A 19,934-nucleotide genomic window follows, 5' to 3' on the forward strand; every position below is an offset into this window, starting at 1 on the left:
AGGCTCGGCCGAGGTGGTCGGCCGAGCTCCTCATCATCCTTGCAGATCACCGTCGATGTCACCCCAACAGCGGCCGACCACCTCGAAGTCAAGAGTTATTGATGCACGCGAGTCTACGGCTCCAAGCAATGTAAGAATATCTGCCAGGGTTCGCACAGGAGATTCTCCCTATTTACTTTGTAGAGCTGGACGGAGATCTTGCTAAGGCGGCCTTCGGCCAAAGCTATTAACAATCACTTTCCTGGGCAGCAAAACTTTACCCCCTTGCGTAATTGAGCGATTGGAAATAAATCTCAAAATGTCACTTTTTGTAAATTACTTGCTATAATTTTTTGTTTTTGTCGCCCTATTCGTCCATAAAGACACCTGTAATCGAGGATGAGAAGCAGTAGTCAATAGAATCGAGTAACTAGAGATAAGAACCTCGATAATCCGCCGCATAATCGCGTGAAATCGGCTGGTCGCCAAGCAAGCTCCGAGGCTACTGATAAGACAAGCATACCCAGCGGTAGCCTCAACTCTGCTGCTTCACACCATCATGGAGCAAAGCAGAATGAGCAGCGGTATTCACCGAAAACGTTTGGCCTGTGTCGAATGCACACGCCGTAAAGTGAAGTGCGACAAGATTCTCCCATGTCGTAACTGCACGAGAAAAGGGTCACGATGCACTCGGCCGCGCGAGCGGGACTCTCCGAACCCGAGCCTTTCTCAATCCGAGGGTCGAAGCGAGCAAGAGATCCTAGCACGGTCAAGTGCGGATGCTTCGAGGACCATTGAGATTCTTCAGAACAGAGTTGTGCGGCTCGAAGCTGCGCTTGTCGAGGCCAGGGAGTCGCTATTTCGGCCGCGTACCTCGCCTTTGGACAGTGACATACGCGACTCCTCTTTCTCCCCGGCGAAGTCAATAACAGTCGACAGAATGCCTGTTTCCACGGGTCGCTCCGTGCACATTGAACAAGATATAGACACAAATCCAAATCCAAAAGAGGTAGAAGACGCCGCAACAATACTTGAATTTCTGGCTTGGGGTCGGCGCAAGGATCCTACCTACCAGGATGAGATTGTCAGGCGCAACAACTTAGACCACTCCCCGGGAGATGTTCACACCGAAGATGATTGGGACGATATGCGCATGTCAGGACCTTCGGCTGCTTCTCTGTGTCAGGTTCTACTTCCCAAAAGACAAAAGGTCTACCAATTAGCAAAATACCACTGCGAGTGCCTGCTTTGGTACCATGGAGCATTTCATGCAGCTACCTTCCTCCAGGAGCTAGACGAATTCTATGAGAAGAGAGATGGAAAGGTGGATAGCCCCGGTATCGACCTGCAGTGGATTTCCTTCCTGTTCGCAGTCCTCACGGGATCAATGGCTTGTGCGCCAAGGTCGATTGCACAGGCCTGGGGTTTTCGTGACAAAGAGCGAGATACCTTGTCCAAGCGATGGTTGAAGGCTTCGATAACATGTTTACATCAGGCTGACTATATGGCCAATCATTCAATCTACTCACTGGAAGCCATCGCCAGTCTCACCATCTCAGCCCACATGCTTGGCCATTCCAATGGATTCTCTGTACTATTGGCATCGGCCGTGCGAATAGCCCAAGGGCTAGGACTTCACCAACTTGGAAATGACGACACTTCACAGTCATTCGACCCGGTGAAAAGGGAGATCGGTCGCCGCGTCTGGTGCCAGCTCTGCATTCAAGACTGGTTCTCCATTCCATATACCGAGAGTTACTTGATCCATCGAGCATGTTTCACCACAGAGAGGCCCTTAAACTGCGACGATGACATGAGCAATCTTTCAGAAGACCACCCCACCGTAACAAGCCACTCACGCCTAAAATACAAAATTGCGGCCCTAATGCCGGATCTTCAAGACGATATGACCTCCTGCAATACTCATTACACTCGATACGAAGAGGTGCTCAAATATGACCGCCGACTACGCACCTTAGCCACCCAGCATCTACCATACTTCTTGCAAAATGTTCCCTTGGACCCATCTTGGCCATGCTACGTTGAATGGGCTCGGAGAAGTCTGGCCATCAGCTCTGCTCACAAGGCCATCATGATTCATAGGAAGTTTTTGAGTCTGAGCTTCGCTAATCCTATGTTTGAGTTCACTCGGAAAACCTGTGTTGCTGCTTCGAGAACGATCATTAAAGAACAAAAGGAAGCTACACGTAATGGTGGGCCTATATTGTGGATTCATCAAGCATTTAGCGTCACTGCAAGTGTAAGATATCGAATTTTGCTTCTTTCATGAGCCTACACCCGGCTAATTCTTTGAAGATCATATTGTGCCTAGACATGTTCCATCAGCCTCGACCAGATCGTCAGGCTTCTGAAAACCGCCAGTTGATCGAAGATGGGATTGAGATTTTATCCCATTGTGAGACTGATATGATCGCACAACGAGGCGTGTCTCTTCTTCGGGCGATGCTTCAAGCTGATAAAAGGGGCCACCGAGAGAGCGGAGCCGTAAGTGAACTACAAGAGCCACGGCTTCTACATGATACTACCAAAGAAAACGGCTTAGACATTGCTGCCATCATCCAAACGTTCTACCGACAGGATCGGGCAAGTGTCACCGGTCACTGCCGAACGGTTCTTGGCGGATCATCTCTTGCAAGAGCTACAGGACATGGTCGTTGGCCCGATAGCACCAATGATGTCTCGGGAGTCATGCCCAGTGTTGATCTTATGATGCCTTTGGGAGTTGATTATGCGGAGGGCTTGGATGATATTCTGAGTTTGGCAACAAATTACCTCAACTAGAGAAAAATTACAGCGTCATAAATTCAGGACAATCTATCTTGTCAAGCTCGGATTCTTGACGGTATCCACCGTTTTCAATTTCAGGGCCGGGTGACGCCCAGGGGGGGTATATGGAAAGTGCTGATTAGATGACATGTGTTGTTGGCAAAAATGAGGGGCCCGCCCGTAAGACAAAGTGTTCAGTATATGATGTTCTCATAAACCTTGAAAGATAAACAGAAATCGAGTAAAACGCCGGGTTTTTCATGGTGACTCTTCGTATTCATTCCGCCTTCCGAACCTGCGTCACCGGGGCCTGATAGACAAGGCGTCCGTGGGCAAGGTACTGGACAATAGAAAAACTCACCACGAATCCAAAGACAAGAATCGACCAGTTCATATCCACCGGTGTTGGGTTCGCGGCAGTGGGGAAGAAAGTGAAAACAATAGCGAAACAGAGATACGCCACAGAGAAGACGTTGATAGGCAATCCCAGGGATCCCAGCGAAAAGCGCGAAGGTGGAATTCCACCGGGCTGGAATCGAGCTCGAATAAACGCACCAATCGACAGAATATACGTAGTGAACAACGCGGCAATCATGACCGAGGCGATGGCATTAAAAGCGGCTGTCGAGCCGATATTAATCAAGCTCAGTAGAAGGGTGATGATGGTCGAAACGAGCACGGAGGTGACTGGGATCTGAGTACGGCGGTTGACGTGGGCCAGTGCACGAGAGAAGGGGAGGGCGCTATCGCGAGCAAAGGCAAACGTTTGTCGGGAGGCGGTCGCAAGAATACCTATTGCACTGCAAACTTCCATAACTAGGATGATCGCCGCCACGCCGTTGGTGGCGGCGACGGAGCCCGTCGCATGGTGGACGGCCGGGATGAGCGAGAAGCCGCTGGCCGGGCTGAGAACATCGGATATCTCACCCATGTTGTATAGAAGAGTCACGAGCATGACGAATCCCAGGCCGCCATTTATCAAGGCAGTAGACACCATGCACCATGGGACGACAAGAGCTGCATTCTGAACCTCCTCAGCTATCGGGTGTCAGCATTTCGTGTACTTCATGTCGGTGACTCTTCACTTACCCATATGAGTCGCAGCATCGGGACCGGTCCATGAAAAGATGGGGGTCAACTGGCCAACTAGACATGCCAGGCCGATACTCGTCCAGCCGCCCTCGTTGCCGAACACGGTCCATACTTCGGATGATGGGGCTTGGCCCGGTGACATCACCCACATGGGCACCATAACAGCGACGAATCCAAAGATGTGGAGGCCCAAAATGATGCCCTCCAGCGGAGGCAGGAACTTGGCACCATAGGTATTGATCAATGTTCCAATGGCGGCGATCGCCATTGTCAACAAGGTTCCGTGCCAGCGCTCATAAGCATAGATATATCCCGTGGATCCGGAGTAGTTGAAGACGAGAAGGCCCTGGATCAAGGTCCCGCATAGGAAGCAGATGCTGGCGAAGGCTGCTTGCCATCCCAGAACAGACAGCCACCCTTAAAGATGTCAGAAATGATGTGCGGTAGGATTTTGAAACAGATATCCTACCAGTCAGGTAGCTCAAAAAGCGTTGCCAACGTGGAGCTGCGAATTCACTAACCCAGTGATATTGACCTCCGGATGTTGGGGAGCTAAGTATGAAATTGTTAGCTCCGGTGCAGCTCCCGATCGAACAATGACATAGCCAAAACATACATCGAGGATATCTCTGCCATAGAAATAACAGAAGCGAAGAATCCCACAAACGACGCGAGGTAGACATAAATCATGCCGGCTCGCCCACCGTCAATCAGGCCATAGGTACTCGTGCTACGGCGGAAACAAATGAGCTCAATACCATAGCTTGTGCGCTCGCGACCTGGACAATCATGTAAACTTACAGGAGAATCGACTCCCATGAGGCCATCAACGTCGTCGTGAACCCCAGAATCGAATAAAAACGGAAGTTTCGCTGTGGCAGGTCAGCCCAATGCGCCATCGCCATCCCCCACACTCGACCATGCGCAACTGACCTTGAATTGCTGAGCTTTCCCCAAACGCTCCATATCTCGGTCATCCTGGGAATTTCCATCCAGGCCGGCTTCATGAGCCAGAACCTCCTTGCTGCCCGCCATAATCTGCAGTGGGTTTTATAGACACGCAGAAGACGAGAAGCTCGAAATAAGCAGAGCAGGGAAAAATTTGGAGTTCATCTGGGCAGGGCAGAGGAGTGTTAAGGGGCGTTCTTGCAGAGACCATGCCGAGCGCCAATCACAGAGTCGAGGCCAAGATGCTCGACTAAAGTGGAGACGTTGAAGATGATCAGAATGCGCCCATCCGAAAAAAAGGGCTGCTCTCCCGCTAGTGCCAGCGCCACGACCCATCTCCAAGTTTCCACTGCTACCCATTGGCGTCACTGATTTTGACCTTCCCCATGAAGGCTGGTGTTGAGCTGTTTTGCTGCATTTTTGATTTTCTTTCCTCCACCAGATCCTCGTCCGAACAAGGTTTAACTAGACATCATACCACACAACACCCTCCATAAGCGACCGGGCGGCAGACGTTATCAAACTTCACGGCTTTTGGTCCTTTGGCCCGGTCGTGAGACGGTTCAAGGTAGCTCACAGACCAGGATATGCATATGCAACCCCCTCTTCATGCATCCTCGGAGAAACGCATGGTCTCAACATGGCATGATCGACAAGGAATGAGCCCTATTCAGGCGTCACAGTCGCAGTACAGCAAGTGGAGAAACCATTGATCTTGGAGCATCTTGGAGACAGCGGGACCTACCGCTAGTTACTGTCTCAGGCAGAAGAACATTTGAAACAGGGTCCCGGCGAGATAAGGGACAGTGCGGGAGTGAGGGACGGACCATTACCTTACCCATGGTTAATATTTCCAAGCACGAACCTCTCCCAATGGTCGGAGCGTCTATTGGTCTAAGTCTACCCAACTCATTTTTGCGATCGACCGTAGCTTTTATCGGCCCCCTACCAGGGGCATGTTTATACACTGAAAGCTCTTGTTTCGTGTGCCAAAGACAGCCGAGCAGGCTGTCCACCAATATATTTTCTGGCAGTTCTTACCTGTACAATACCGCTGCTCTGTAGATGCTCCCAACAGTAGACATATCACCAAGCACTTCTACGACCCCGAAGCGATTCTGGCTTTGAGAGCTCTCCTGAAAGATCGCGAGGTGAGATATATCCATACGTATTAGTCTCTCTCTGTGACGGAGATGTCTTCCTCCCTCGCCCTCGATGGATTGGTGCAGGATCAGCGATTGCAGATTGCCTGCAGATTTCCCTTCTTGTAGATTGCTTCTGGATTCTTCCCTCCAGATTGCTTCGTTGGATAACCCTTTTAGGTCCTCTCCTGGTTATTCTTCTTTCTGTTCCTCGGAGATTTCTCTAGATAGTGATTGATGAGATTTGTTCTTCTTCCTTTCTGGCTTCCTGTGCGTAGCAGCATAATTCTGCCTTCAGTCTAGTTAATTAAGCACAACAATCCTCTGGAGTTTTCTCTTCGGAAGATAGGCTTTTAGCTTGCCCTTCTATGCAAATAGCTACTGTATGCTCCATACAACCAGGTTCAAGTATTCCTGCATACGATCTACCCCACAGATACAGCCGATAAGCCGCCCCATATTGTCCACTGGGTCACCACTTTGAGGGATTATTGATTGCCTAGAAGTCGTATTATTTGATCACTAGGATCAATAATAAATGAATCAACGGACCGCTATGCCACCGAGGAGAACAGAGCCATCCTCCCTCGAATCATTCTTCTGAACCGGGGCATGGAATCGTCTAATAATCTCTGGTACCTGAGAATCAAATAATCGATGATAAAGCGAAAGATTACACGTGGAGAACCTAGAATGATGATAGAGAACTAACCGGAGTGGAAGAATTCTCGAAAGAAAAGACGCAAGGAATGAAAGGATGACTAGAAAACTGCTTGAACAAAGGATCTTGAGTAATGACCGATCACCAGGGACTCGTTGCCTTGAAGTAAACCCTTCAAGAACATATGAGTCGACGGTCTTGCCCTCACCCAAATACGGGGGCCCCAATCTTCATTGCCAAGATCTCTATCGTTTCATTATTTCAGAATGATTTCAGTATCCGATCCGTTTCCGCCTCCGAATCTTTTCCTCCGGGAGAAGGAGAATACTCACACAGATCGCCAACGCACCCACTGGGTACCGGCTGAGTTCATTTGACGCCCTGTGGGACAGATCAAATTTCGATATCTGGCTTGCCCATGCCGAACAGATCTTGAACCAGCAAGATTTGGGAAATTCATTGACAAAGGTATCTCACGGCCATTAAGAAAGGTAGTATAGGATAGGAGAGAACCAGTAGCTTGTCCAGGGAATGTCTAAGGAACTATGTGCCCAGGTCATCTCCAAAGTGCATCATGGATATCCACTTCGTAGATGGTCCAGTGAACAATTAAGAAGAATTGTTCAATTCATGATTTCTTATGACCTTGGGCTCTACGGCTACCCTTTTACCGCTTAGTAGGCCATGGCTTTCCCGACTGTTTCACCTAACGAATCTCTAACATCCTTTTAGGGTTATTATCAAGCTTCTTAGGAACATTCAAAAGGAGAAAACTACATTCATTTCTGTTCGACGTACAGTGCCTCTATACTCAGAATCTAATCAAATTACCACTGGAGATCGGATCAACCACATGAATGACGCCCTTTCGAGAATTTCGTGAATATAAGATTCTGCATTCTGTTAATTTCCATTTCTCTTCCTAGCCTTCCTCTCTGTGCCGACTTCATCCTCTCCATTGTCCCCCTAATAATGTACTGGTATCTAAGACACTGTTAATTCTAATCAAGGGAAATAGTAACTCTGTGCAAGTTCCGATCACGTGCATATTTTGGTCCCGTCTCGTGATTTTTTATCCCTCGCTTGCTCTATCCGCTTGGCAAAAATCGGTGCGACCGGCAAAAGTCTGAACCAAGGCAGAGTCGCTGCTCCTGTCTGAACCTCTAATCCTTTGGTAGCTTTCTTTACGCATATCTAATGATTACTGTCAAGAAACCTAGTATATTTTCCATGTACACCTGTACGTGCTGTAGCTTGAGCTCTAGATACCGTCGAAGTTAGACCATTTCTCGTGAATATATATCCCACGCTGGTCCGGATTGCGACAGCAGCCACGAGAAGAGAATTTATCATGATCTATTAGAAGCAACGGAGGATTTGATACCAGCACATAAGTTCTAGGTGTTTATTGCAAGCATTGGTGCCAGGCCGGCGTATAATGGTTGTGATTGTTAATCTGTAGGTGGTAAATATTGCCAAAGTGGTCTACAATGTTAGTGCCAACTACAGCATGTAAGTACCTAAGACAGGAAAGTCGCGATTGTCAGTGCGGTGACGGCATTGGCTCCAGTTACTACATACTCGGGTTTAACCTAATCAAGTTTTCTAGATCGAGCTTTGTGAGCGAGGGTAAGATAGCCTTTTACTAGCGAATGATATGGACTGTGCTCGGAGTGAAAGAGTACTAATAATTCAGTGTACTTTGTTGAAAGACTACGCAAGAGTCACCGGCCGAAGGTATTTCCTAAAGTGGCAGAGATTTCGTGGTCGTCGCTTCGTTCTCGTTCCGCTCATACCCTCTCCCTTTCTGGGCGAAGAGTCCACCACACTAAGAGAGAGGGGCGGACTCGTGGAGGACAGGCAAGGCTCCGCTATTCAGGGCCGCCTCCGGGGTCTAACGCTCCTTGTCAGCCGAATTCGTGTTCTACACCAAGGAAAAGGTCAAATGAACGTATGAAGCTGCATCTCAAATCTCGACTGCATCAGCCAACACAGATCTATCTACTAGTGGGAAAGGCCCCTTCTTATACCACTAAATCCACGGATAATCGGATACTCGGCAGATGGCTGATGCGCCCGTCAAATGAGCACATTGGCGTTATCCAGATCTGATTGGGTCCAGGGGTCGAACCACGTAGCCCACTGCAAACCTTTTGTGCGCCACATGTTGTTGTTGCGACGACGACGCGTGGGCTCGTGGCGCTGCGGCCATTGGGCTTGGTAAGGGGTCATTGAGAAATTGAAGCCCACACTTTCGCAACCGATCGACCTCACTGGCTAACCTTCAGTGGGTGTTCGCTCAAGCCAAAAACACTCACAGAATACTTACACAGAGTCACCAACTCGCCCGTCGGCTAATTGTCTTTCCCGTGGTTCCATACGCAATCCCGGAGGCGCGATAGGTCCACCCTCTCCTTGGCAGATAGGAGTTTTATATGGAAACCCTTTAAATGACCAAACTAGCACACGCGTACAAAGGGGCTCCTCTGCTTTGTCCAGGCTAAGAACATGTTTCCTTGCGGGGAAGCGCTCGTCATGGAGTCCTTCGTGGTGGTTAGCGGGGCATTGACGCCAAAGGCGGTCGTTGACACTAAAAAGCAACTCGGTCATATAACATAAGGAGACCAACGTCGTTATTCTCCGCTCCTCGTCAGATGCCCGTTTCTCCGATGATCACTGCCCTTCCTTTCCTCTAAGCTCACCACTACCCTGTTAGGACCGCGATGCTCCAATGTCCTTGCGGACCTCTTCCGCCTCCCTGCTGTGCTTCTGGCCTCGCCGCAGATATCGGCCACACATTTCCGGTCGCCGCGCCTTGATATCTGCTTTTATTGCCGTTGTTGGAGCCTTTTTACTATTTTACCTCTTTGCTGTACCTCAGCTCAAGAAATTTCGATTTCGTTCCGAGTTGAGCTGGTATGATCTTGGCCTATACGGGTTCGGACCGTCACAAAGCTACATATCCTTTGATGAGGAGTCTCCAATCGTTGAAATTTCCCCTGCTGGTGCACAATGCGATCCGCGATATACTTTTCTTGCGCCACGAGGCGACTCGGTGGCGCACCCGGGGCCTATGATATTGGATGCTAGCGGCGAGCTAGTATGGACGAAATACAGCTGGGGCACCGTTCAAGACTTCAGAGTTCAAACATACAAGGGTCAGGATTATCTTACGTTCTGGCAAGGCGATGAGGAAGATGGGCATGGCCGTGGCTCATGGTATATGGTAGGATTGAATGACGGACTTTTTCGTTTGTAAAATTGACTGGCCGCTAATGTTGGATTTGAATGACAGCTCGACTCAACATACACTACCAAGCACATTATTTCTGCGGCCGGTGCCATGAATGGTGATCTTCATGACTTTCATATCACCGTAAATGATACAGCCCTGGTCACGATTTACCACTCTATCCCGGCTGATTTGACGACTGTCGGGGGCCCGGAACTTGGATGGCTCTACGAGGGCGTCTTCCAGGAAATCGACATTGCGACGGGTGAGCTGCTTTTTGAATGGCGCTCAACCCAATTCTTTCCGCCAGACAGCAGCTACGAGCCACTAAATGACCGGGGTTATGAACGAACGCTGGGCTATGACTATTTCCACATGAACAGTGTCGACAAGGATGATCAAGGTCGCTACCTAGTCTCTGGACGGCATACTCATTCTGTCACTTGTATCGATGGATCCACTGGCGAAGTACTTTGGACTCTGGGTGGGAAGGACAACGAATTTTTCGATCCGTCAGATGGGGCGGCTACTGAATTCGAATGGCAGCATGATGCCCGCTGGCATGGCCCTAGCCAAATAACACTCTTCAACAATGCTGCCAATGGCGATTACGACTTGCAGAAGGTTAGCTACGGCGCCTTGATTGAACTAGACATCCCCACTCGGCAAGCGACGTTGCTGACAAGCTATGATCACCCCCAAGAGCTGATGGCGACCTCGCAGGGCAATCTACAGGTCCTCGATACAGGGAATGTACTCGTCGGTTGGGGCCATAGTGCTGCGTACACGGAGTTTTCTCCGGAGGGAGAAGTGTTATGCGACGTTCACTTTGGCGCATCGGTTTACTTCTCCTTTGGCCGAATAGTTTCGTACCGTGTTTACAAAGGCACTTGGGTCGGCACACCAGATGCCTTGCCTGACGCAGCCGTTGCTGGCGATAGTGTCTTTGTGAGCTGGAACGGTGCAACGGAAGTTGTGTCTTGGCGACTTGAAACCTGGGACGGCGTGGGACTTGAAAACATGGCGTTTACGACGGTTGACCAAGTTGGCCGTACTGGCTTTGAGACTGAGATTCCACTACCACCCGAAATCACCCACTTCTTCCGAGTCTGTGCCATCGATGCCGAAGGCAATATCCTCGGTAAAACGGAGATCTTGAGTCGCAACGACTCCTCACCTAGAGGAGAGATGCTCACGGGTCACTGGGGAGTGGTGGTTATTGCCGTTTTCGCGTCGGTCTGTCTTGTGTGTGGGCTGTATTGCGCGGTGAATCGTCATTTGCGAAGCATCCGGACCGAAGCCAATGGGCCGTATCGATTGGTCTCATATAAGGATGAAGGGGAGACTGAGGCAGAACATGATCATCTGCCGATTTAGCGTAGGACGCCGGCGTTCTTTATACCCAACCATTTGCATTTTGTTTAGACCTACATATACACTGGTATCATTTTCGCATTGCGAGTTTCATCATCGAACAATGCCATCCCGCTGAAAGTGTTTCTCGATAAAACCTGTCGATATTTTAAGTGATTCAACCAGGCACTAAAAGGCTTTTGAGTATTCGAACTTTAGACGTGCCAAACGGTATTTCTGCAAGGGTGATGCCAAGTAAAGAAGATTACCGTAGAAAAAAAAATCAAAAATGCCCCGAAGAGGCAAAAATATGTTTGATTCTGGAGAAGTAATCAAGGCGTGGAGAGAGCTGAGGCCCCTGTTTCAAGATGAAGACCCTACATACGACTTAGTGTATTGTAGAGAAGCACGGGCGGGAGATACAAGGGCACATCTGATAAGCCGAAATCGGCTTGGCTTTTTGATGTTAGTTTCTTTTTACAGCGGGACCCTCACCGCAGTTTGGTAATATTTTTACTTCAAGCTTCTTTTGCGCCAACTATAAGGCAGGGTTCAATGACAAAACGTCTGACATCTGACACGCCACAAGCTCTTCCTGCCGACGGATTGGGCACCCAGTCCCAAATCAAAGCGAGGGGGGAGGATGCGACGTAGCGAGACTTTCCGCCATTTTTGGCTTGGCAAGCCACTCTCCCGTTCAGTCATTCACTCCACTGTTTTCCCGACACAACAACGCCAGAGCATAGTCATCACTGCCTGGACCATGAATGACACTACGAACGCAGCGGCGAATTGATAAAAAGGGACTCTATCATTATGTCTGCCAGCACTCTGAGCTCAACTTGTCGTTGCGGACGAAAGGAATCCCCTCACTTTCTCTCGGTGAAAATTTTTGATCAGTGGAACACGAACGCCACCAAACGTGCACACCAATAAGGGCCCAGGCCGAGAGAAATAATCTAATCAGATCCGCTTGACCCACAGTCAACAAATTCATCCACGGAGTCCACGGGGGCCCATGATCAGTGACTGTCCGTTGAACGAATTGGGGCTATACACTGTAGCGTTCGGGAAGATAACTACCAGCCCTATCGCATTGAGAAGCATGCTCCTCCAATGAGTTTACTTCGCCAAGGTTGCTTTGACTGAGTTGCTATGTAAGTGGACACAAGGTCGGACATCCCCTCTCTCTCTTGTACCGTACATTCATACCACGTGTGCCCGGGTACTTTCTGACGCTGGAAAAAATCGTCCTGCGGTGGACGTGTCCACCCCACAGACTAGCATGAAGCCGCGAATAACGAAGAAAGTTATCAGATCCTTTCCTGACCATGGATCAGCCCCGAGGCGGCTCCGAGACTCGTCAAGGGCCCCCCACCAGTCGGGAGTGGGATGGTAAAACCCGGTCACTCTGTCAATTGCAGCGGAGATTTCCGGGTCCAAGAAGGCCGCTCCCTCATATGCTGTTTGGGACCCACGCTGCAAGCACCTACCAAGCAATACCAAGGCATGGGAGGAGGATAAGGCAGGCGCTCTTGCCGCGCCTTGCACGGCATATTTCAGACAGTTCTCCTTGGCATGGCTTGTTTCTATGCATACTGATGATAATCATGTGGACTTGGATCTCCGTAAAGCCAGCCCTGCAGCGTGGTTACTTCGGGCATCGACCCGTAGATTATCTACTGCTTCGGCAGAGCTAGGATCAGATAAGTGGGGGGATACCGGATATTGATCGGACAGAACCTGCCACCACGTCCTCGCTACCTACTTCTCAGGTTAACCGAGCTCCTAGAAAGGCCCACAACGATCGCATACGTGCTGCTGTTACCAACATGATGGTTTGACTATCTGAGCCCATGCTACTTGATTCGTACGATGCATTATCTCGGACAAGCCCCCGTCGCGTAGAAGTTTTCGAGTCTGCTGACGCTAACCCAGATCCCCGCCAACACGGGATCCATGATCCAATGCAGGCAATCAGCCCGGGCGAATCGTCGTCTAACTATGCTGCCAAGAGACCATTGGTCATTTGGGAGTTACCCAATCCACTCTTCTAGTCCACTCTGAGTTAATTACGATGGAGCTCCGTGCTGGCATGAGGCTGGAGTCCAGGCACTCTGTGTTTTTGAGGAAGGAAATACCCCCACCGGTACCGCCGGTGACCGGGAGTATCGTTCAAATTTCCTGTTTCGCCATGGTTACCGACTAATGATGATGCGTGGACGAGCTGCTCGCTGGTTGTCGGCTTGCGTGGCGTGCTGCTAGTGTCCCCGCTAACCCATTTTACGAGTTATCAATCAGTAAATCAGTACTCCGATGGGTACTGATTGATTAGCGATGGCAGGGTAGATCGATTTGATATAAGGTCAGAGATTTCCCTCGCGCTTTGACTGGTTTTGTTCATCTCCCTTGCTATCACTTTCCAAGGTCTCCAAAATGGGGTTCCGAAATGTCTTTCGTCGTCAGACGACTGAGGATACACTCACTCACGTTGATGTGACCCCCGCCGAAGACAGCAAGCGTGATATCCCTGCTGATGCTGTTGCTGCTGAGAACAATGGTGCTGTCGATGCAGACCAGCCGGTGCAGACTCCGGAAGAGGAGCTTCACCGTGGTGTTCACGATATGGAAGCCATGACAAGTACCTGGTCGAAGGGAGCCCTGATTGCAGTATTTCTGAAGTATGATCTTCCCTCTAGCACTTGCACTGATATGCATTGAGGTACACAGTTAACAAAATCTCTCATCATAGTATCTGGCTACTATACTTCACCAATGCGTTCCAAAGCTCTATCCTCTACAGTCTGATTCCTTACCTGACCAGTCAGTGGGAGTCTCACTCGCTGTTGAACACAATCTACATTGTCGCCGATGCAATCACAGCCGCCTGTTATGTTCCCCTGGGAAGAATGATGGATGTGTGGGGTCGTGCGGAGGGCTTCCTGTTCATGACCATTTGCGCTACAGTGGGCTTGATCATGATGGCAGCGTGCAATAACCTTGCTACTTTCTGTGCTGCATATGTAAGATTCTGTCATTCACCCAATGGTAGAGGAAGAGGGTAACTCGTCACGGACTAACATGGGAATTAGGTTTTCTATTCGCTCGGATTCGGTGGCATGACGTATTGTGTTGATGTTATCACTGCCGATGCGTCCATGCTGAAGAGTCGAGGTCTTGCTTATGCCTTCACATCTTCCCCATATATTATTACGGCATTCGCCGGCTCGAAGGCAGCTGATGATGCCCTGGGAGATAACGGAATCGGTCTGCGTTGGCCTTTCGGTATCTTCGCCATCATCTTCCCTCTAGTTGCCACCCCTCTTTACTGCGTTTTGAAGTACAATATTCAAAAGGCTGTGAAGGCGGGCCATGTGGTCAAGACAAGGAGTGGACGAACAATCTTCCAGAGTATATGGTTCTATATCGTTGAGTTCGATGGTAAGTCAAAGACCTTTCCACCGAATAGTCCTAAATGTTGATTTTGAATAGCCATGGGCGTTCTTCTCTTCTCTGTCGGCCTCGTCCTGTTCTTCCTTCCATTCGACATTGCTGGTAGCGCTCCAAGCAGCTGGGATACCCCGTACATCATTGCCATGCTTGTGGTCGGCTTCGTTTTGCTCTTCGTCTTCATCATTTGGGAGACATGGATCACTCCCAAGCCTCTCCTCCAGTATGGATTCCTGTACAACAGAACCGTTATCGGTGCCTGCCTGCTCGATGCGACGTATCAGCTTTCCTACTACTGTTGGGATAACTACTTTAGCTCGTTCCTACAGGTGGTCAACGATCTGAGCGTAGCCGAAGCAGGATATGTCGGCAACACCTTTGACGTTGTGTCTGGAGTCTTGCTATTGATTGTCGGTGTTGCTATCCGAAAGACCGGGCGTTTCAAGTGGCTTCTGTGGATTTCAGTGCCTCTTTACATCTTTGCCCAGGGTTTGATGATTTACTTCCGTCGCCCGAACCAGTCTGTTGGCTACCTTGTCATGTGCCAGGTCTTCATCTCTATTGGCGGTAGTGTTTTCATTATCGTTGAGCAGCTTGCCATTTTGTCCGCGGTTGACCATCAACACGTTGCTGCAGTTCTTGCTCTCCTCAACGTCGTTGGCACTGTCGGTGATGCGATGGGAGCGACCATCTCCAGTGCAATTTGGCAGAACACTTATCCGAACGCGCTGAAGATGTACCTCCCAGAATCAGCTATGGATAACTTTGAGATGATTTACGAAGACATTGATACTCAGTTGAGCTACGCTGTTGGGACTCCAACCAGACTCGCAATCCAGCATGCCTACGGTTATGCTCAGACAAGAATGCTTGCTGTTGGAACTGGTATCATGGTTCTGGCCTTTTTCTGGACTATGATGATCAAAAATATTGACCTAAAGAAGGTTCCCCAGGTCAAGGGTATGGTCTTCTAAGAGAGACCATTCAGAGGAAAAAGAATCGACAAATTCAAATTCTCCTTCGTTCATGATACTTGTATCATAAAGTAAAAATCACTCTGGGACTTGTTGTATAATTTATAATGTATTGTAACAAATGTTGTCTCATGGGTTTTTTTTTTCAATTCTGGAATCTCTCAAATAATGATGTTCACACGCTTCAAGCGCACAATCTACTCTACTGTAACCGGGGGTGACTGCAGGAATTGTATTTTGCTTGTCCTTGACACTTATCAGCTCTAACAGCATCGAATTTGATGTTGAGCTGCCGGTCTCCGACACAATATCTGATTTTTGTCCCACACAACCCGATTTGAATTGCACCCGTGACGTCAACTGAAGACCAGCGAGTCCGGGAATTGATAATCTGTCTTACTTACTCGATAAAACATGCAGAACTATTGCCCCGAGATAGCCTTTCTTGACAGTCGGGAAGTCTATGGAATTCCATACGAAGTCTGAAACCTGTCCATGTCAACTAGGATCAATTCGTGTATGAGATTTTACGACTTACCACACCTTGAACCAGATATGCAACGTCATTGGCCATTGCGAATATCAACGCTCTCTTCTCTCTATGGTCGGAACAAATTTCCTTGGTCCAAAGAGGCCCGACTCCAAGCTATCTGATGTTCAGCTAGGGGATGTTTTCCAATATTCCGAGAACTGGAACTGACTCCTTAGGCCACCATAAAAACCGAAGTAATCGTGACCAATTGATTGCCACACATCTTCAGGTCTTCTACCATGCCAGTATGATGAGCATTATTCACATTGTTGAGATCGATATTCTCGAGGAAATAACCAATCTGGACAAAAGAGATTGAGGGATCAGGAAACCTTGATCAGTCGGAACTTGCGAAGAACGAATGACCCACTGATGCGAAAGTAAGTACAAATGCATCCAGCTTGAACAGCAGCCAACATTGATCACTCGGAAGTTCCCATATATTCCAAAGGTAGCCCTTACAGCCCCGGATTGGTTTCACCGGATTCTCTTGAGAGCGACTGGCCTCTGCGTCTTCTACCATGATTGATATGCTCTAAGATCCAAAACAGGGATATAAATTCTTCCTCAATAGTTGCGCATGCAAAATTGACTCAGTCACTCTCTAGATTCACGTCGCTTATCACTAGATACCATTAGTGCTAATCAGAGTATAAGTTGGCTTTGAATGATAAGAGAAGGTACAGACTTCGGCTTCAATCTTCAACATCCCACACAACTAACTTCTTGGCTCGGCAAAATTGGTCAATCCAAAATATGGTGAGCCTTCTATTGAAGATTGATGTATATTCTGATTATGATAGTACAATTTTTAAAGTGGAGAAGTATTTCTCTTAAGAAGCAAGGTCACTAAAAATAATGGCGTCATTTATCAAGGTATCATATCTTAAGCCGGTGACTGAGGATCTTACGACTACAACATTCAGCGCAAGAATCTTCGTTTCAGCGCAAGAATCTTCGTCTTGTGAAATTTTGCTACTCCGTACAGATATACGGTCTGTCTGAAATATGGGGCGTTCAATTATAACATGGCCACGACTCGATACAGGGCGGGCGGGCAACAAATGCCCCTTTTTTTTTTTTGGCAAAACCCTATCCCCGGCTAACGTTATCCTCACTTTCTATTTTCAAATGGCAGTATCCAAGATGAAAGAGACTCTTGTGTTCTCTATCTTGACTTCATTGCAAAGAGCTTGTTTATAGCTCAAGCTAGTGAACTTATGGCTAATGGCGGTCAGCTGCAGAAGAGCCGCTCAAGAGGGACGATGGAATAGTTTAAGACTGGGAAATAGCAAAGAAGTCTTTAAAAATAGGAAAACAATTAGTATCTTGAACACATATTATGAGAAGAATAATACAATAGCCCAAAGTCAGCAGGAATGCGGTGCGACAAAATCCAAGTATCAGATTTATTGGGCATCAGCAATGATAACCTCAGCGGCTTTTTCACTAATCATGTAGATTGGCAGAGCAATGTAATAACCGGGGATCTTGGGGAAGATCGAGGCATCAACAACACGGAGACCATTGGTTCCACGAACCCGGAAGTCGGAGTCCAGAACAGCCTGGGCGTCGCCATCTTCTCCAATGGCAGCAGTACAGCACGCATGATGACCCCAGGCCTCACGCTTGATGAAGTCCTTCAGCTCAGACTCACTAGTCACGTTGGGTCCTGGCCAAACTTCTTCAAAGTCTCCATCAAGAGGAATGAGGTTCTCATAGATTGTGCGGGAAAACTGCATACCTTCATACACAGCCTGCAAGTCTTTCTCATCGGCCTCATTCGCAGTGACGCCCGTGTCAAAGGAATTGAAGTTTATAACGGGCATGTCCCGAGGGTTGGTGGACCGAAGCTTCACCGTGCCAGCGTTGTTGCGGCTGCGGGACTTCAGTGTGATCCACGTCCAATGTTGAGCATCCTTGAGGCCCTCGTAGGCGTAGTTTGGGTAATAACCCGGGAAGTTGGCAGGTGCTCCCGAGATCAAAAGATCGGGCTCATCCTCGGCAACAGACGACTTCCGAATGATCGCGATAGCGATACCATTAGTACCGTATGTGCCTTTGAACAGGGAGTCGCTCTCCCATTGTTCTAGGCACGGATCTGGGAGGGTATACATGAATGTGCACTTGGAGGTGAGAACAAAGTCCGTGGGTGACTTGCCAACGACGCCAGTCTCATACCGATCCTGAAGATTGGATCCCACTCCAGGCAGATCGACCAAGGTAGCAATTCCAAACTGGGACAGTTCCTCTTGAGGGCCGATTCCGCTAAGCTTCAGCAACTGCGGAGTGTTGAATGAGCCAGCAGAGAGAATAACTTCCCGCGCCACGTTCACGCTCCCCGGTGTGCCAGTAGAGGATGATGTCTGAGATGCCCGAGGATCTGCGCGATAAAGACTCTGACCTCGAAGGTACTCAACTCCCGTGGCTCTGGGCTTGGGGCCAGTGGTATCAAATACGACCTTGGTAACCAATGTGTTCAACTGTATATCGAGATGGTATTTACGAGATCCATCCGAGTTGATCGCATTCGCAGTCTTGACGACAAAATCGCGAGGGCCCGTTCGCTTGTAATCGGGGACATCCACAGCAAGGGGGACTTGGTAGGGTCCCTCATCATAGTCACGCGATGGAAGGGGATTGTTGAGATCACGCAACAGCACCCCGGCGAGGCCGGTAACAGTGGTGACCAATTTTCCCAGCAAACTTTGACCCGCAGCAGTCGCACCGGCCAGAATCAGGGACAAGAGCTTCTGGTCCTCAATGACAAGACGCAGGTCAGTGAGACTAGTTGTGAGCCATCCATCAAATCCGTGACCAACCAGGCTGCTGGGCAGATATCGGTTGCGTTCGAGCCTCTCAAAATATTGACGCATGTTTGTTGCAGACCAAGAGCTATTGCCGGTGAGGCTAGCCAAGTTTTCCCAATCATTTTCGTATGGGTAAATTGTGCTACAGATGAAGATGTCAGGGCATGATCTAATGAAACCACAAAACGTGAGAGAGTATTTGCAATATGACACTCACATCATGGCGTTGTGTGTCGAGCACCCGCCCAAGGTACCTGCCCGAGGGTACAGAATACCCAGGGGTTCAGAGCCGATGGGTGCGTTTTTACCAACATGAAGATCACCAGAAGGGGTTCGGTATGTCATTTTAGAGTCTTCTTCTTGCCGGGTCAGGTTTGAGTAGTGGTTAACGAAATAGTCCCACTTCATTGGCTCATATTCAGTTGACTGCAGTTGTAGAGCAGGGACCTGCTGGATAGTAGCATTGCCTTGATCATCTCCTGCATCCAAAAGCAAGACGCTATACCCTGCGATAGCCAGTCTAGCAGCCAATGGACCCCCTCCAGGCCCAGAGCCAACAACAACATAATCATACTCGCCGCCTGTGGAGCGCTTGTGGGCTTCGTGATGATGATATGATCTATGATTGCTGTATTTGAGGTCAGTGTATGCCCGGATTTGAATAAAAATCCACAAGACTACCTCTGGAGGACTTTTGGGGGCTACTCACGAAGCTACAACACTAGGAAGGGCAGCAAGCAACCCAATAGCCACTGCGATACGCATGGCGGGGAAGGATGGCCTGAAAAAGGTTGAAAGCGAAAAGCAAAGAAAAACGCCAAAGAATAATGAAAAGAAAATTTGTTGAATGTCTCGCAAGGGCTCTAAATTTCCTCTAGTATGGCGTTCTTATAAGGCCTTTTCCACACCCTGGATGAATGCAATGAAAAATTTCCTCATGGGTTTACTTTATCTGTTTTTCGGCAATATGGAAA

The 19,934-nt window shown here is 48.9% G+C and overlaps 5 protein-coding genes across 5 annotated transcripts; 3 read left to right on the forward strand and 2 right to left on the reverse strand.

Annotated features, from left to right (window-relative positions):
- Window positions 1-538: 538 nt before the first annotated feature.
- Window positions 539-2,781, forward strand: N7458_008968 (Zn(II)2Cys6 transcription factor; the record flags this gene model as incomplete). Its single annotated transcript, XM_056912350.1, has 2 exons — window positions 539-2,239; window positions 2,296-2,781. 2 exons carry the CDS (start codon window positions 539-541, stop codon window positions 2,779-2,781), a joined length of 2,187 nt encoding a protein of 728 aa, XP_056761199.1.
- A 262-nt stretch (window positions 2,782-3,043) lies between these two features.
- On the reverse strand, window positions 3,044-4,893 carry N7458_008969 (uncharacterized protein; the record flags this gene model as incomplete). Its single annotated transcript, XM_056912351.1, has 6 exons — window positions 3,044-3,804; window positions 3,856-4,275; window positions 4,328-4,410; window positions 4,475-4,588; window positions 4,660-4,730; window positions 4,792-4,893. 6 exons carry the CDS (start codon window positions 4,891-4,893, stop codon window positions 3,044-3,046), a joined length of 1,551 nt encoding a protein of 516 aa, XP_056761200.1.
- A 4,447-nt stretch (window positions 4,894-9,340) lies between these two features.
- On the forward strand, window positions 9,341-11,218 carry N7458_008970 (arylsulfotransferase family protein; the record flags this gene model as incomplete). The annotated part of the gene is made up of 2 exons (XM_056912352.1): window positions 9,341-9,835; window positions 9,905-11,218. The coding sequence occupies 2 exons, from the start codon at window positions 9,341-9,343 to the stop codon at window positions 11,216-11,218; spliced, it is 1,809 nt and encodes a 602-aa protein (XP_056761201.1).
- A 2,412-nt stretch (window positions 11,219-13,630) lies between these two features.
- On the forward strand, window positions 13,631-15,618 carry N7458_008971 (MFS siderophore iron transporter; the record flags this gene model as incomplete). The annotated part of the gene is made up of 4 exons (XM_056912353.1): window positions 13,631-13,875; window positions 13,947-14,217; window positions 14,287-14,635; window positions 14,687-15,618. 4 exons carry the CDS (start codon window positions 13,631-13,633, stop codon window positions 15,616-15,618), a joined length of 1,797 nt encoding a protein of 598 aa, XP_056761202.1.
- Window positions 15,619-17,559: 1,941 nt separating this feature from the next.
- N7458_008972 (GMC family oxidoreductase) lies at window positions 17,560-19,725 on the reverse strand (the record flags this gene model as incomplete). The annotated part of the gene is made up of 3 exons (XM_056912354.1): window positions 17,560-19,102; window positions 19,178-19,588; window positions 19,670-19,725. 3 exons carry the CDS (start codon window positions 19,723-19,725, stop codon window positions 17,560-17,562), a joined length of 2,010 nt encoding a protein of 669 aa, XP_056761203.1.
- Window positions 19,726-19,934: the final 209 nt, after the last annotated feature.

The sequence above is a fragment of the Penicillium daleae genome, assembly GCF_028827525.1.
Source record: "Penicillium daleae strain IBT 16125 chromosome Unknown utg000008l_segment0_segment0, whole genome shotgun sequence".
In the NCBI taxonomy this organism is placed as follows: Eukaryota; Fungi; Ascomycota; class Eurotiomycetes; order Eurotiales; family Aspergillaceae; genus Penicillium; species Penicillium daleae.